This window comes from Cetorhinus maximus, chromosome 27, assembly GCF_964194155.1.
Source record: "Cetorhinus maximus chromosome 27, sCetMax3.hap1.1, whole genome shotgun sequence".
Taxonomy (NCBI): domain Eukaryota; kingdom Metazoa; phylum Chordata; class Chondrichthyes; order Lamniformes; family Cetorhinidae; genus Cetorhinus; species Cetorhinus maximus.
In genome coordinates this window covers 30,109,771-30,128,446 of record NC_135905.1, presented here as the reverse complement: position 1 = coordinate 30,128,446, position 18,676 = coordinate 30,109,771, and the positions used below count along the sequence as shown (strand labels likewise).

At 44.9% G+C, this 18,676-nt stretch overlaps 1 protein-coding gene across 2 annotated transcripts in view; it reads right to left on the bottom strand.

The window, feature by feature from the left end:
• The window catches only part of zswim8 (zinc finger, SWIM-type containing 8), a 188,356-nt gene that overhangs the window by 158,499 nt on the left and 11,181 nt on the right, over positions 1 to 18,676 (bottom strand). Inside the window, exon 2 of one of the 2 annotated variants that reach the window (XM_078531003.1) lies at positions 8,533 to 8,580. The exons of the other annotated variant lie outside the window; for it this stretch is intronic. Within the exon in view, the coding sequence (XP_078387129.1) occupies positions 8,533 to 8,580 (48 nt within the window). The remainder of the gene's footprint in view (positions 1 to 8,532; positions 8,581 to 18,676) is intronic. 2 annotated transcript variants of the gene reach the window in all.

Genomic DNA, 18,676 nt, shown 5'->3' with positions numbered 1-18,676 from the left:
CTCAGTCTTCTCTGCTCCAACGAAAACAACCCAAGTCTATCCAACCTCTCTTCATAACTTAAATGTTTCAGCCCAGGCAACATCCTAGTGAATCTCCTCTGCACCCCCTCCAGTGCAATCACATCCTTCCTATAATGTGGCGACCAGAACAGCACACAGTACTCCAGCTGTGGCCTCACCAAGGTGCTATACACATCCAACATGACCTCCCTACTTTTGTAATCTATGCCTCGATTGATAAAGGCAAGTGTCCCATATGCCTTTTTCACCACCCCACTAACATGCCCCTCTGCCTTCAAAGATCTATGGACACACACGCCAAGGTCCCTTTGTTCCTCAGAACTTCCTAGTACCATGCCGTTCATTGAATACTTCCTTGTCAAATTACCCCTTCCAAAGTGTATCACCTCACACTTTTCAGGATTAAATTCCATCTGCCACTTATCTGCCCATTTGACCATCCCGTCTATATCTTCCTATAGCCCAAGACACTCAACCTCACTGTTAACCACCCGGCCAATCTTTGTGTCATCCGTAAACTTACTAATCCTACCCCCCACATAGTCATCTATGTCGTTTATATAAATGACAAATAATAGGGGACCCAGCACAGATCCCTGTGATACACCACTGGACACTGGCTTCCAGTCACTAAAGCATCCTTCTGTCATCACCCTCTGCCTCCTACAACTAAGCCAATTTTGAATCCACCTTATCAAATTACCCTATATCCCATGTGCCTTTAGCCTTCTTTATAAGTCTCCCATGTGGGACCTTGTCAAAGGCTTTGCTGAAATCCATATAAACTAATATAATCATATTATAATATAATATTATTGGAAAATATTTTGCTTTCAAAATAGAGCTTCAGTCTGTGGGTGTGTCTTAATTGGATTAAAGCCAGCTGGTCTGGGTGCTTTGAGGTGTAAGAGAGGTAGAGCGCATTTCCATTTTCTGAATGGAGCTTTCAAGAAGTGGGGTGAAATCTGGCACCTAGCTAGCAGAGACCAAGCAATATGTTCATATTACTAATAAAATTGGTACTATGCAAGGGGTTTTATTGTTAGAAGAGGTGGAGTTCAAAGAGGCTGGTGACACAATGAGAATTTACATTCAATGAGCTGTGCAGGGTATAATTTTCGTGTGTGTAGAGCAGAGTCAATGTAAGATCAAAGCCTGTCAGCCGACCACTGGGTCTGCAAAGGAACCAAAGTGAAAGGAACCTCATTATGAACTCGTAAGGTGAAAATGCTTTGCCTGGTCTCTGGTTAAGTCTATGGGTCGCTGTTGCCTTAATGGAGATTAGTTTGGGAATTTGTTAAAAGTTATGATAGCAGTAATTTGTAGCCATGTGTTTATATTTAATTTGTGTAAATTAATAAAATGTTTCATTTATTTAAATATAAAACCTCTCAAGAACTGGAAGTCTGATTCCTGAATTTAGAGTTGCAACTCAAACATACCACTTAAAAAAAAATAGGTTATGACAGTGGTTTAAATTTTCCCTCTGGGATTTTTTTGAACAACTCAGTTTTACCGACTATTGGGTCATAACAGCCAGCTCCAGGCAAAGCTTGGAAATTCATTTCAAGTGGATGGAATTCTGCTCCTTTTGGAAAAGGCCAGAACAAATAGATTGCATTTTCTCTTTTGAAAATGAAGTAAACAATTGCCAGCACCAATGAATAACACTTGGAAGGATTATTGGACAGTCATCTGAACCGAACTCCGCAGACAGCATTCTCCTAGTTTCTTATCAGGCTGGGAGGATTAGTCTGTGACTGAGGACTTGTATCTTGACTGGATACTGGAGCAAGGGCTGGAGTAGGGAGATACATGACAAAGGCACTGGGTGGACCAATACCACCAAAGAGAACTTCAGTTTGGACTTCTCTGTAGGTAATTCTGTAACATAGGTCACCTCAGTCCCTCCACAATTGGAAGGAGCAGCGAGAGCCGTTCCGATGAGATTTCAGGCTGGCACTTTCTCAACAAGCAGGGGCCATTTTGGGCTCAGCTCTCCCCTCACCCTCTCCAATCCAAATTAATCAGCAACCGATCCCAAAATGACATGAATATTAGCTTTGTGCAGGTTAGCGTGGCTGCGACAGGTCACATACAACCACAGCAGAAAAAGAAAGTAAACATTCGCGCCACAGGAGTGTCAGGCAATGATCATCTCCAACAAGAGAGAATCCAACCATCTACCCATGACATTCAATGGCATTACCATCGTTGAATCCCCCACTATCAACATCCTGGGGGTTACCATTGACCAGAAACTGAACTGGACTAACCATATAAATACGGTGGTTACAGGAGCAGGTCGGAGGCTAGGAATCCTGTGGCGAGTAACTCACTTCCTGACTCCCCAAAGCCTGTCCGCCATCTACCAGGTGCAAGTCAGGACTGTGATGGAATACTCCCCACTTGCCTGGATGAGTGCAGCTCCAATAAAATTCAAGAAGCTTGACACCATCCGGGGCAAAGCAGCCCCACTTGATTGGCACCACATCAACAAACATTCACCCCCTCCACCACTGACGCACAGCGGCAGTAGTGTGCACCATCTACAAGATGCATCTTCCAAACCCGCGACCTCTGCCATCTAGAAGGACAAGGGCAGCAGATAGACGGGAACACCACCGCCTAGAAGTTCCCCTCCAAGCCACTCACCATCCTGACTTGGGACTCGTTCCTTCACTGTCGCTGGGTCAAAATCCTGGGACTCCATCCCTAACAGCACTGTGGGTGTACCTACACCACATGGACTGCAACGGTTCAAGAAGGCAGCTCACCACCACCTTCTCAAGGGCAATTAGGGATAGGCAATAAATGCTGGCCCAGCCAGCGACGTTCACATCCCGTGAATGAATGATAAAATACACCTCTTCCACCGTCACAAACCTGTCTTTAGATGGCTTGGAATTTCCTTGCTGTCGTTAAAATCAAGCAAAATCATTCGGGCTCGTGTAAAAGCCAGCGAGAGTGATGCCTGCAGCAAGCAGCCCTGAGTGAAGCTTGCATTTTCTACCTTATTTACTGGACACAGCAGGGAGGCTATGGCCTGGAATGTAAAATCGACCAGCCAGCAGGGAGGTTCTGTGCATGAGCGCAAGCATGGAGCTCACTCCTGGTCAGGAGAGACAGATGGCAGCCAAGTCACAAAAACAAGGTGTTGGCAAACAGGCGAGACACCGTCAACATCTGCAAATCCAACATGGAAAGACATGGTGACATGGTCCAGTGGAAAATTAACTTTTTAATTTCCATTGGGTCTGGATCAGCTGAGTAACTTGCTGACCATCTCCCTCCTCAATGCACCATCAAGCAGGTGAAACCCTGGACTAGTGGCGATGTGCCACAGGTTTTAAAAGTACTATTCAAGAGGTCAATACTTCCTCGCTGTATTTTATAGGCTGGATCCATTTCTTACAATGAAACACAGGAAGAGGGGGAGGCCATTCAGCTCCTCCAGCCTGTTCTGACATACCATTAGATCATGGTTGATTTATTCATCAGCAGGTAAATCTAGCATGAAGACGGCAGACACTGACAACTGGGAGACAGTCGCAGACGGCCATGACCTCTGAAGCCCGACTGTTTGGAAGGGTCATTGGAAGAGGGGAGCAGAAGCGAAAGTTCAGCTGGCCCAGAAGGGGGCTCACGGAAAACAGAGGCAGCAGAGCCTGCGCTTTCTCAGCCCACTGTGTTCCTCGGCAGTCAATGCATCAGAGACCACCATGCCAGAGCAGGGTTCCTGAACCACACCAGGCGATGTTTAACACACAGCTGATCACCACAGCACAAGCCATCATCTTACAAGGCAGAAGACTGCTATGCTGAAAAATCTGGAGGAAAGGAACATCTGTGTAATACACCTTGGTCTGTCTGAACAGTTACTCTTAGTGCGAATAAAACTGCTCATTATTAGACTACAACCTGCTCGATAATTCAAACATTTAACTTTGCTGTCCCCACTCACCCCAACCTCGTACAGCCAAGCACCAACTCAGAAGCATTTTTCCCGACTGCTAAACACTGATTTACCACATCAGCAAAAAAAAAATGCATTTATATAGTGCCTTTCATGACCTTAGAACGTCCCAAAGTCCTATGCAGCCAATGAATTGCTTTGGAAGCATAGATACTGATGTAACGTGGGAAACACAGCAGCCAGCTTGTGCACAGCAAGCTCCCACAAGAAGCAATGTGATAATGTCCACATCAATTTTCTTTTTCGTAATGTTGGTTGAGGGACAAACACTTCCCAGGGCACTGGGGATAACTCCCCTGCTCATCTTCAAAATAGTGCCACGGGATCTTTTACATCCATCTGAGAGGGCAGGCGGAGCCTGGGTTTAACGTCTCATCCGAAAGTCAGCACCTCCAGCAGTGCTGCACCCCCTCAGGAATGGCTTGGATTGGGAGCCGAGAGTGCAAACAAGAATGGGCCTCGAACCCACAACCTTCTGCCTTAAGAGACAAGAGTGTTAAACCACTGTTCCACAGCTGGCACAGCGGTCTGTGTGATGGAGTGACTGCAGAGCAATCAAAGGCAGCCAACTTCAGGGGAGAGCAGCAGACAGTACGAGGCACCGATCTTAAAACAGAAGTTAAAACACATTACCTGCTAATGAGCAAAACCCACATCCTATCTGAGTCAATGTTTTTTTGAAGATTAGACACACAGTCACGCACACACATTACTGAATAAAACACAATGCTTGATAAAACAAAGGAGGCATTAATGAGGAGTTCAGAATAGATATTCAAACACATGCAAGCAAAGTATCCAGTTTATCCTTAGCTGTTCTAAAAATAGCCTCATCCATAGTAGGCTAATCACTGCTCAAACTAGTCTCTCCCATTCAGCAAGTGCTCACAGGTACAGGGAATACACTGGGCATGAATTTTATTTTCCTTAAATGAATTCTCCCACTTTTTAGATCAGTCGGTGTCAAGTTCTTTTTGGTTAAGGAATTCGACAATATATTGCGAAACTCTGTGGAGCCCCAAACCTCTCCCCCTTCTCCCCTCCCATTGTATATATTATAATACAAAAATATATGTGTTAAAAAACAAAAATGAAACCAAAGTAAAACATTATTGAAAGAACGAATGAAAATGCAAACATTTTTTAATGATTATTTTTTGTAAAATGTCAGAACAACGTAGGTTGAAAAATTTGGTACAATTTTCAAAGACCTGAAAATTGCGCCAATCCCTTTGGGGATAAGACCATAAGACATAGGAGCAGAAATTAGGCCCTTCGGCCCATCGAGTCTGCTCCGCCATTCAATCATGGCTGATAAGTTTCTCAACCCCATTCTCCCGCCTTCTCCCCGGAACCTTTGATCCCCTTACCAATCAAGAACCTATCTATCTCGGTCTTAAATACACTCAATGACCTGGCCTCCACAGCCTTCTGTGGCAATGAATTCCATAGATTCTCCACTCTCTGGCTAAAGAAGTTTCTCCTCATCGCTGTTCTAAAAGGTCTTCCTTTACTCTGAGGCTGTGCCCTCGGGTCCTAGTCTCTCCTACTAATGGAAACATCTTCCCCACGTCCACTCTATCCAGGCCTTTAGGATTCTGTAAGTTTCAATCAGATCCCCCCTCATCCTTCTAAACCCCATCAAGTATAGACCCAGAGTCCTCAAACGTTCCTCATATGTTAAGCCTTTCATTCCTGGGATCGTTCTCGTGAACCTCCTTTGGACCCTCTACAGGGCCAGAACATCCTTCCTGAGATAAGGGGCCCAAAATTGCTCACAATATTCTAAATGTGGTCTGACCAGAGCCTTATAAAGCCTCAGCAGCACATCCCTGCTTTTATATTCTAGTCCTCTCGAAATAAATGCCAACATTGCATTTGCCTTCCTAACTACCGACTCAACCTGCAAGTTAACCTTAAGAGAATCCTGGACTAGGACTCCCAAGTCCCTTTGCACTCCAGATTTCTGAATTCTCTCCCCATTTAGAAAATAGTCTATGCCTCTATTCTTCCTACCAAAGTGCATGACCTCACACTTCCCCACGTTGTATTCCATCTGCCACTTCTTTACCCATTCTCCTAACCTGTCCAAATCCTTCTGCAGCCTCCCCGCCTCCTCAATACTACCTGTCCCTCCACCTATCTTTGTATCATCTGCTCGAGGATGTTAGGGAACTCTGGTTGAAAACTGCCGATGCAGACCCACGGCAGTACAAAGAACAAAGAAAAGTACAGCACAGGAACAGGCCCTTCAGCCCTCCAAGCCTGCGCCGATCATGTTGCCCGCCAACTAAAACATTTTGCACTTCCGGGGTCCGTATCCCTCTATTCCCATCCTATTCATGTATTTGTCAAGCTGCCTCTTAAACACCACTATCGTACCTGCTTCCACCACATCCTCTGGCCGCGAATTCCAGGCACTCACTACCCTCTGCGTAAAAAACTTGCCCCGCACATCTCCTCTATAGTTTTCTCCTCTCACCTTAAATCTATGTCCCCTAGTAATTGACTCTTCCACCCTGGGAAAAAACTTCTGACTATCTACTCTGTCCATGCCACTCATAATTTTGTAAACTTCTATCAAGTCGCCCCTCAATCTCTGTCGCTCTAGTGAGAACAATCCGAGTTTCTCCAACCTCTCCTCATAGCTAATAACTTCCAGACCAGGCATCATCCTGGTAAACCTCCTCTGCACCCTCTCCAACACCTCCTTATCCTTCTGGTAATGTGGTGACCAGAATTGCACGCAATATTCCAAGTGTGGCCTAACCAAGGTTCTATACAGCTGCAGCATGACTTCCCAGCTTTTATACTCAATACCCCTGCCAATGAAGGCAAGCATGCCATATGCCTTCCTGACTACCTTATCCACCTGCGTTGCCACTTTCAGTGACATGTGGGCCTGTACACCCAGATCCCTCTGCCCGTCAATGCACTTAAGGGTTCTGCCATTTACTGTATAATTCCTGCCTGTATTAGACCTTCCAAAATGCATTACCTCGCATTTGTCCGGATTAAACTCCATCTGCCATTTCTCCACCCAAGTCTCCAACCAATCTATATCCCGTTGTATCCTTTGACAATCCTCTTCACTATCTGCAACTCCTCCAACCTTAGTATCTTCTGCAAATTTACTAATTAGCCCAGTTACATTTTCCTCCAAATCATTTATGTATACTACAAACAGCAAAGGTCCCAGCACTGATCCCTGCGGAACTCCACTAGTCACAGCTCTCCATTCAGAAAAGCACCCTTCCACTGCTACCCTCTGTCTTCTATGACCAAGCCAATTCTGTATCCATCTTGCCAGCTCACCTCTGATCCCGTGCGACTTTACCTTCTGTACCAGTCTGCCATAAGGGACCTTGTCAAAGGCCTTACTGAAATCCATGTAGATAACATCCACTGCCCTTCCATCGTCGATCATCTTTGTCACTTCCTCGAAAAACTCGATCAAGTTAGTGAGACACGACCTCCCCTTCACAAAACCATGCTGCCTCTCACTAATATGCCCATTTGCTTCCAAATGGTAGTAAATCCTGTTAAGAAGAATCTTCTCCAATAATTTCCCTACCACTGACGTAAGGCTCACCGGCCTGTAATTTCCTGGATTATCCCTGCTACCCTTCTTAAACAATGGAACAACATTGACTAGTCTCCAGTCCTCTGGGACCTCACCTGTAGCCAGTGAGGATACAAAGATTTCTGTCAAGGCCCCAGCAATCTCCTCCCTTGCCTCCCTCAGTACTCTGGGGTAGATCCCATCTGGCCCTGGGGACTTATCCACCTTAATACTCTTCAAGACGCCTAACACCTCCTCTTTTTGATCTCAACATGATCCAGGCTATCTCCACACTCTTCCCTAGACAAATCGACCGCTATGGGTAACATGCACAATGCCCCATTTATATCACAGTTGGTTTACAACCATTGCACTGCATAACTGCACATTCTTGGCCGGTTGACTATGGGCTGAATCTTCGGCTTGGCGAGCGGAGGCGGGGCCCGCTCACCGAGGTGTAAAATGACGCGGGGTGACGTTGGACATGACTCAGGGAACCCCACACCCCTCGCCCACCCACGTAAAATGGCAGCGCCTGCCCGCGCACAACCAACTCCCCCCCCACCCACCGACAGGGGGGAGACTTCTACCCTATGGTTACAAATGGTCCAATAGCAAACTACTTGCTGCACTAAAACCCTGTAGCCACCTCATCCATACTCCCAGCCTCTCTCTTGCCTGAGTCAGGAGGTCATGGGTTCAAGTCCCACTTGAGCACATAATCCAGGCTGACATCCCCAGTGCAGGGCTGAGGGAGTGTTGCGCTGTCGGAGGTGCTGTCTTTCAGGTGGGACAATAAACCAAGGCTCAGTCTGCCCTCTCAGGTGGACGCAAAAGATTCCCTGGTACTATGTGTACAGGAGGGAGTTCTTCCCCCCACCCCTTCCCCCCATCAGTGTCCTGCCCAACATTTATCCTACAACTAACACCTGACAGATGATCTGGACACTCATTTCATCGCTGTTTACATCACCTTGTTCAATGCAAATCAGCTGCCCTGTTTCTTGATTTGACATCTCATCTGAAAGACAGCAGTGAGTGGAGGATAGTTACTTAAAACAAATTATGGACATAAAATCAATCATCGCAGTCACTTGCACCAGTGAGACATATCCAGGTGTGATGGCACTCTCTGCAGCTGGAATGTAGAGCAGGTCTGTGATCAGCCATGTGCGTAGCAGCAAGTCCCCAACAGTGAACCAGTCAAACAATAAAAAGTTTTCTTTTGGCATCAGTGTCGAGACCAGCATTTATTGCCCGTCTCTAATTGCCTTTGAGGAGGCAAAGGGCAGCCTTCCTGCTAGGGCCACGTCAAGAGGACAATTATGAGTTAGAGGGCTGGAGTCACATGTAAGCCAGACTGGGTAAGGATGGCAGATTTTGCCCCCCCCGCCCCCAACTAAAGGACATTAGTGAACCAGGTGAGCTTTTACAACAATTTGGTAGTTTCACAGTCACCATTACGGACACTAGCTTTTTAATTCCAAATTTAATCCACTGAATTTAACTTGCCGTGATGGGATCTGAACTAGTGTCACCCAGGTCGTTAGTCCAGGCTTCTGGATTATTAGCCCAGTAACATGAGCACTGTACTGCTGGAACTATCTTAGGAGTGTCTGGCTATCAGACATTAGAAACTCCCGGCTATTAAGCACCACATACCTGGAAACGAAGATACAAATGCTGAGCAGTTCGGAGAGAAACAGAGGGCAGAATTTAGACAGGGGCGCGGGTGGCCATAAAATGCAGTGAGCCATTCAAAACTCCACTGACTTTGGCAGGACCATAAAATCCAGCTGGCGTAAAATTCCAGTAAGATACTCCAGGGTGCTTACTCCACACTTAAGGCTCAACATTTGGAAAGAGCAAAGAGAGATTTACTCTTTTGAATTATAGTTGGATCTGACCTGATAGTGGTGTCGGAATTATGAAAATGACAGGAGGAACCGTTTCCAGGAGCCAGTCAATTGGTAACGGGAGAGAATAAATATAAGGTCTACTAGTGGAGAAGGAGGAGGAGGATGAGTGGTTAGAAGCCTGCTTTTGTTTTAATAACACACAGAGGATTGTTGGTTCAGATACAGAATGCTCTGCCAGAGAAAGTTATAGAGAATCCATAATAATTTTCAAAAAGGAGGCGTATAAATAATTTTTAAAAAGGCGTATATATATTTGTAAAGGAAATTATTTTTATAAGCACATGCAGGAAAGTACATAAAGTTACATGCTCTTTCAGAGAGATAGAACAAGAGCGATGGGTCAGTCATCCTACCACTCCGTTGTAAAATTCTGTAACCAATAGATGTTTGGCGGCCAATTTTCTAAGTGGAATGGAAATCTCTCAACTAAATCATGTCCAAAATTTCATCTACAATAGTTAAAGAGAGTATGAAAAAAAGACAATTCCAATTTATGAGTCTGTAAGATTAGTTTTTTTTAAAAAATTCTTGAACCTCAATACCTACACAAAGCTGCAGTCAAAGATTTAAACACTATCCCAGCTGGAGAATTCAACTTATCGACACAGTCTATTCTTAACTGAAAGATTGACATAGTCTGATAATTCAAATGTTTGCACTAATTTCGTGCTTTGTTATTTGCATTGTTTAATTCAAATTATTCAGTATTTAATTATTTTAGTATTAAAAACACATTTTAAACGATCAGGAGCAGACTGTACTATTACAAAGAATATGATAATCAGCTGACTGCTACCCGATAAACTTGAAGCGATTATAGCAACTGTTATAGATATTGTCACATATCCACAACATTGAGTGACATCCATTGATGGGAGATGTGACAGCTGTCAAGAGCTAACCCCTTACGGGGACGCTGCAACTCTCCGTGAACTTTACTGCACCCAGTCCCAGAAAGCGAAGCCTGCCAAGCTGGCTGGAACTCCTTCCAGTGACTTAAATTATTTATGGCAAGCACTGTTGGCCTAATGCGAAACAGCCTCCACACCTCAGAAAATCACGCACACAGTTTTTGTGGATGTCTGCCACTCGAATAGATCCACAGAAGAAATGCAGCTTGCTTAGAAACTGGCACCAGTTTCACCCCTCCCTTGCTTTGGGTGACAGCCGATCCATTTGCTACATAGGAGGTTGAATAAATAGTTTTGAGTCAATTAATGCAAAGTGCTTTTCCAAAACACATATTTATAGAAAATTTTCAACAACTCATTGCTGTTTAGTCCAAAAATACAGACCTAGGAATAGGTGCGAAATCTTCTTAGTGCAAAACAAATGCTGCCACACCTCCTAATTAGCTTCAAACATCTTTCCTTAAACTCAACACTCCAATGGGATTCAGGAAGCTCGACACCATCCAAGGCAAAGCAGCCCGTTAGATCGGCACCCCATCCACCACCTTAGACACTCGCTCCCTCCACCACCAACACACAATGCCAGCAGTGTGTACCATCTACCAGATGCAATGCAGCAACTCACCACGGAACTTTTAACAGCACCGTCCAAACTCCCAACCTCTACCACCGAGCAGGACAAGGTCAGCAGTTACATGGGAACACCATCAAGATCCCCCCTCCAAGCCAATCACCATCCTGACTTGGAACTATATCGCCGTTCCTTCACTGTCACTGGGTCAAAATCCTGGAACACGCTCCCTAACAGCACTGTGGGTGTATCTACACCACATGGACTGCAGTGGTTCAAGAAGGCAGCTCACCGCCACCTTCTCAAAGGCAATTAGGGATGGTCAATAAATGTGGGCTTTAACAGTGACTCTCACAGATGGTTGGGCCGAAGACACTGCCCTGAGGAAGTCCTGCAGTGATGTCCTGGAGCTGAGATGACTGACCTCCAACAACCATCTTCCTTTGTGCTGGGTATGACTCCAACCAGTGGAGAGTTTTCCCCCTGATTCCCATTGACTCCAGTTTTGCTGGGGCTCCTTGGTGTCACACTCGGTCAAATGCTGCCTTGATGTCAAGGGCAGTCACTCTCACCTCACCTCGGGAGTTCAGCTCTTTTGTCCATGTTTGAACCAAGGCTGTAATGAGGTCAGGAGCTGAGTGGCCTTGGCGGAACCCAAACTGAGCATCAGTGAGCAGGTTATTGCTAAGCAAGTGCCACTCGATAGCACTGTTGATGACCCCTTCCATTACTTTACTGATGATTGAGAGTAGACCGATGGGGCGGTAATTGGTCGGGTTGGATTTGTCCTGCTTTTTGTGTATAGGATAATTAGGGATCTGCAATTAATGCTGGCCCAGTCAGCGAAACTCACATCTCGTGGATGAATAAAAAAATCACAAGAATGACTAAAAATAAAACCAATTTTGGCATTGATTTGAACTGCCTGTTATGTCCACAATTGATGCACAAATAAGCAACAAGCTAATTAAATCCTCTTCAAAAAGAAAATCAACAAGCAAAGAAAGTACTAATGCAAGAGGACTCAGGGCCTTTTCATTACTTCCCTGAAAAAATAATCAATCTCCAGTTGCAATAGGCACTAGGGTTTGGAGGAGAAATATTAAACAACCCTCCAAGCCAAAGTCAAACTCTATTTCCTCTGTGAAGAAACAGTTCACCTCAAACCGTTAAACCCCAACCAATGCTCCCCTAAAGCCCTATGGTTATAAAACACCAACTTTTTTTTTTAATTACTTATTCACTGGATGTGGGCATCGGTGGCAAGGCCAGCTTTCATTGGCCATCCCTAACTGCCCTTGAGAAGGTGGTGGTGAGCTGCCTTCTTGAACCGCTGCAGTCCATGTGGTATAGATACACCCACAGTAATGTTGGGGAGTGCTAGGATTTTGACCCAGCGACAGTAAAGGAAAAAAAAAATCTTCGAATTTGTCCAATATAGACAAATAACTTGCATTCATATAGCGACTTTAATATAGCAAAACATCCCAAGGTGCTTCCCAGGAGCATTATCAGACAAGAACCAAGGCACATAAGATTAGAACAGGGGTCCAAAGCTTGGTCACACTGCTAAGTTAGAAGGAACAAGAGAAGATTGAGGGAGCAGGGCAGGGAGTTTAAGGAGGGAATTCCAGAGCTTAGAGCCCAGGCAACTGGAGGCACTGCAACCAGTGGTGGAGCAATTAAAATCACGGATGCACAAGAGGCCAGAATTGAAGCAGCAAAGTGATCTCAGAGATTCGTGAGACCAGATGAGGCTACAGAGACAGGGAGTGGTGAGGCTATGGAGGGATTTGAAAAAATATTTGAAAAAGTGTCAATTTCCTTTGCAGGTTATTATTGGATCTGCTTTCACTATCCACCCGGGTAGCACGTTCCAGATCACAACACATCGCATATATTTTTTAAAATCCTCACGTCATCCCTGCTTCCTTTTGATAATCACCTTAAATCTGTATCCTCAGTCACTGGGGACAGCTTCTCCATCATTGTCACACGGTTCCTGGTTTTTGTACACCTCTTAGCTCAAGTTTCCTCTTAAACTTGTCTGCTCCAAGGAGAAGAATCCCAGCTTCTCCAGTCAGTCTCTCCAAATAACTGAAGTCCCTCATCCCTGGTACCCTTCTCACAAATCTCTTCAGCCTCTCTAAGACCCAGACATCCTTCCTAAAGTGCCCAGGGTTGGACACGATACTGCTGCCGAGGCCTCAGCAGTCGATTTACAAAATGCTGAGCATAACTCCGTTACTTTTATACTCCATTCCTCTATTAATAAAGCCAAGAATCTGAAAGCTTTCTAACCAGTATTCTCAGCATTTCCTGCCATCTCCAAAGATTGGTATACTTAAATACAGGACTCCGGCACTCATCAACAGTGACAGTGAAACCACAGAGCTTGCTTTGAGGTACTGAGATTAGATGCCAGCAAGTATTTCTTAATTCAAGATGTCTGAAGTTATTCAGGAAAAGGTGGCAATATGTGTGGGTCGGTTCCTGACCGAGGGGGAAACTGGGGCAGACAGAGGTGGGATTGGGGAATTAGTTAAGTTTTTCTACTGATACATAATTGCTAACCATGGTCTCCCAAAGCTTTCTCAACTGCATTATATCTGTGCGTGTACAGCCATAGAACTTGGTAACAGGAGTCAGCCATTTAGCCCCTCAGGCCTGTTCTGCCATTCAATAAGATCATGGCAGATCAATGGCCAAACTCCAGTTGGGAAAGAGCAGCGTAGAGGGATCATTGGACAGCCCTTACAAGGAGCCAACCCCAGCACAGTCTATGCTGACCATCCAGCCCAGGCAGCTGAATCCCATTTACATTCCTCACTCGCTCACTTACTCTGTTTGAATATTGTTGACCTGAAGGTTTGGAAAAAGCTGCTCTCTTTTTGCTATTGCCTCAGAAGTGGGTCAATTCTGAGTCAGAGCCACCAAATTCAGCTGGTACCAGCAGTGTGAGAGAGAAATACTTGTTAAATAACAGGAAGAGGAACTTAAAACAGTACAACTGATAGCCCCTGACACTGCATGTTACACAATGGAGCAGCCAGTGAAGGCTATTGCTGCTTTGGCAAGGAGAGGAACTCCACAAAGACTCCCCAAAATCGGACTGTCTTTTCTCCACTTTGTGCCACATAAATGCCAGGCGTCTCAAACAAGACAGGATCTAATCATCTCCCTTTGACATTCAATGACATTACCATCACCGAGTCCCCCAACCAGCTTCTGCTTCACTCTGTGCAGTCTAGAACAGGAGCCCAGTGGAGACTACAGGCAGAACCCAGTAGCTCAACCCTCCATGGTCCTTACATGATGTCCTACAGGGCACTCCGCCTTTAGCAGAGCCTTAACAACACCGAACTCCTCCCATTTACCAGTCTTGCTGAACACTATTATAGCTATAGAAGCATAGAATGATACAGTACAGGACGCCACTCAGCCCATCATGAATATGCCAGTTCTTTGGCAGAGCTATCTAATTAATCCCACTTCCTTGCTCTTTCCCCATAATCCTATAGCTTTTTCTGCCTTCAAATATTTCCCCAATCCCCTTTTAGGAAGTTGCTATTGAATCTGCTTCCACCACCTTTCTAGGCAATTCATTCTAGATCACAAAAACTCTTTGTGAAAATAAAATGCTTCCTCGCGATACCTCTCGAGCTATTGCCAATCACCTTTACATAACAAGCTTTGAGTTATTGCACATACTCTACAGATTGCAAAACCTGCTCACTGGAGGTGGTGGCACGCTGCTGCAAGTTTCAAATATCTCTCACTTTTGAAATTTTATTCAAATGCAACTTGAGAAGGTCTCACGCAGAGTTTCCTAATTGGATGTGTCCAGGTAAAAAATAATCTCGGCAGCTCAGAAGTTTCTCGGTTGCCTGACCTGCTGAGTATTTCCCGCGGTTTCTGTCTTCGTTTCAGAGTTCCAGCATCCACCAGTATTGCTCTTTTACAGTCCTAATATTCTATGGCTTGTTTGAACAGGAATAAACAGTTGGGGTATGTTGAGCACTCCTTCACTGATGGAGAAAATCTAAAAGTATTTTGATGTTTTTTTAAAAGAAATCACAATTATCCTCACAGGGCTCCATCACTTAAGATTGCCTTTTGCAAAACAAAGATTAACAACTGTCAACGCTGCAGTTGGACCTTTGCTCCTGTTTAATCTTCAGCTGCACAAGGCAAAACATTTAAAGCACTAATATATTTTAACCATCTTGAGGGCGCAAAATAATGATTCCACCCTTTAAAAACGATAGACTTGCCATATAATGAATGACTCGTGTGTTCGTATAGCCAGACTTCCCAATCCGTGGGGTTGAGACACAAAATATTGGGGTCACGAGCTCCGAGACAGCCATGGCTCTGGTGGAGCTCCGACCGAGTGTTAACAGGTGCAAGGCCCCTTTAGACCCTCGCCTTTTTTTTTAATGGTCTGCATGGCTTAACTTTTTACTGTTCCAAAAACACCAGTCAAAAGGCACGTGGTTTTTATGTAAAAAGCCAGCACCCCACAGTCACAGCACCACAACCACACCCTCCTCTCCCCCTACATTCTCACAGCTCTGTCATCCCCCACACCAGCCCCCCGCCACCCTCACAGCTCTCTACCCCACCTGCTGCACACTGTGGGGGGGGGGAATTTTCAAGCCTCAAAATGGGTCATAATGGGAAAAAGTTTGAGAAGCCCCATCGTGTAGCTTCGGCAATTCTTTATAAAGAGCTGCTTGTTGCAACGTAGCACAGAGTTAAATGAAATAAGTCTTTTGCAACCTGACCACAGGGTTCAAAACAACTTCTGTGTTTGATCCATTACAATAGAAAAACGTGGCTGATCTTCTGCCTCAACTCCACCTTCCTGCCTGTTCCTCATATTCTCCAGACACCAAAACTGTGTCCAGCTCAGCCTTAAACATGCTCAACAACGGAGGATCCACAACCCTTTGGGGTAGCGAATTCCAAAGGTTCGCAACTCGAGTAAAGAAACTTCTCCTCATCTCAGTCCTAAATGATCACCCCCTTATCCTGAGGCCCTGTCCAGATTCCCCAGCTAAGGGAAACAATGTCTCAGTGTCTACCCTTTCAAGCCCCTTCGGAATCTCGTATGCTTCAATGAGGTCACCTCTCAATATTCTAAACAGGCTAATAATGGCGACACTTCCAAGATGGACTAAGTAGACTATTCCAGGAGTTGGCACGGTCTTATTCTGCAACAAGTGGTCTCCAACTTGGCACCTAGGCATCTAGCGCAGACATTTAATCTGCTCCCCAGCCAACTCCCCTTACACTTTGTCATCAGAAAACCCACAAAGGTTGCAAGAAGATGGCAGACGGCCCCAACAAAACGCAGACAACCAGAGGAGAGGGTATTACATGAAATATTGGAGGCTCCCAGTGGTTCAGCCAGTAAAAACCTGTAACTGAACCACACAGATCAGACAATCCTGGATTTAAAGCCACACACTGTGCCATGTTCCTACTGCTGAGAAAGAGTCCATTCGGCCCCTCCAGCCTGTTCTGCCAATCTATTAGGTTGCAGCTGACCTGCACCTTAACTCCATCTTGGTTTTGCCCAACACCAATTGGAGAGAGACTCAAGAAATTGCAATGACTTTAAATAGAGCAAAAAAGGGAGAACTGAAATTTTAAAAATGTCAGCTGTTGGCAACAGGGCAAATAAATTTAGAACCCTGTCTAGGAAGGTAAAAAGAAATTTGCTACTGGTAGTTACTCAATCGTTAATGCTGGAAAACAAGGGTGAGAGCATATTACGCAGGATGGAATCAAGTCTAACTGCGATTTCTGGTAACACTCACACTCAAAGCAACCAACCTCTATTAATTAGTCTATGATAGACCCAGAACTCTTTTTATTTTATTCTTTCATGGGATAGGGACATTACTGCATTTGTTGTACATCCCTAATTGCCCATAGCAGAGAGCAGTTGACATCTGGAGTCATATGTAGGCCAGGCCAGGTAAGGATGGCATATTTCCTTCCTTAAAAGGACATTAGTGTCCAGATAGATTTGTTTTTACAACAACTGATGATAACTGTCTTGGTCACCATTACTGATGACTAGTTTATATTCCAGATTTATAAATGGAATTTACATTCCACCAGCTGCCGTGGTAGGGTTTGAAATCATGTCATCAGAGCATTAGCCGAGGTGGCTAGTCCAGTGACATTATCCCCACGCCACCATCTCCCCACAAAATGATGCAAGAAAAACCCTGTATTGGAGAGCTTTGGGGACCATAGGTCCAAGGTCACCTGTATTTTCTAAGCCAAGCTGCACTCACCAAGGCCTGTCTCAAATTACTCATGTACTGTCTGCCTAAATGTTATTTTTCAGGACTCCTTGCTCCCCCTTGTTGCTTGTGTGCATGCACAGGTCAGCTTGGGTCAGTTAGAACTATGGTCCAGAACGGTGATGATTCAAACGAGGTTTTCAAGTGAAACATCTGGGCTGGTTATCCAATGCGATACAGAGGAAGTGTCCAACTGTCAAGAGGTGGCACCTGTCGGGTAAGATATTAAACTGATTTCCGCGTCCACCAGCTCCAGCGGATCTGATTCAGGACATTGTGTAAAAGGCATAAATTTATTGATGAAAAAGATTGACCAAAATGAATTGACAGCCAAACTCCAGCTTAATATTTCACCACAGTTCCTTGAAAAGTTAGGCTGATGCCCCAGTGCAGTATTTAATGACACTTTTTTTCTTTCAACAACACAGAAACAGGCCATTCAACCCAACAAGCCAATGTTAATACTCCACACGAGCCCCCTCCCACCCCATCATCGTATCCTTCTATTGCTTTCTCCCTCACTTACTTGTATAGCCTGCCCTTAAATTCATCTACACGATTCACCTCAAACACTCACCAATCTCACAGTGAATAAGTTTCTCCCGAATTCCCTGTTGAATTTGTTAGTGACAATGGCATATTTTAAACCCCTAATTTTGCAACCACCCCCACCCCACAACAAGTGGAAACAGCTTTGCTATATGTTCACTGCCAAACCCCTTCATAATCTTAAAGACTTTAACTATGTCGCCCCCCCCCCTCAAGCTTCCCTTTTCTAAAGAAAAGAGCCCCAACCTGTTCAGTCTTTCCTACAGGTATAATCCCTCCAAAATCCCTCCGTTCTGGTCGGTCATCTTGTATTATTAATTTCAATTAGATTTACAAGCTGAACAAAGTTTGGGAATAAAGCTTCTCCTGCAACAATCACACTTGCGTTTTATTCTCTTGTGCTAGTTCGGACTAACCTGTCTCTCTGGCTGCACTGTCGGAGGGTGCCGTCTTTCAGATGAGATATTCAACCTCCCGGGTGGATGTAAACAAGCCCCTGGGGTTATTTCAAAGAAGAGTAGGAGAGCCATCCCCAAGATCCTGGCCAATGTTTATCCCTCAATCTTAACCCAGTCATTATCATATTGCTGTTTGTGGGATCTTGCTGTGCACGTATTGGCTGCCATGTTTCCAATGTTACCACATTGACTACCCTTCACAAAGTACTTTGTTGGCTGTAAAACGCCTCGAGATGTGCCGAGGCAGCGAAAGGTGCTATAAAAGTGAAAGTCTACCTCTCCTGCTCTCTCAGGTCTCTCTGTAAACAGCAGCTACTCTGTAAGAGATGTCTCTTCATATGGGTCCAATTCCAAAATGGTAGGAAAACAGAGAGAATTAAACCACCCAT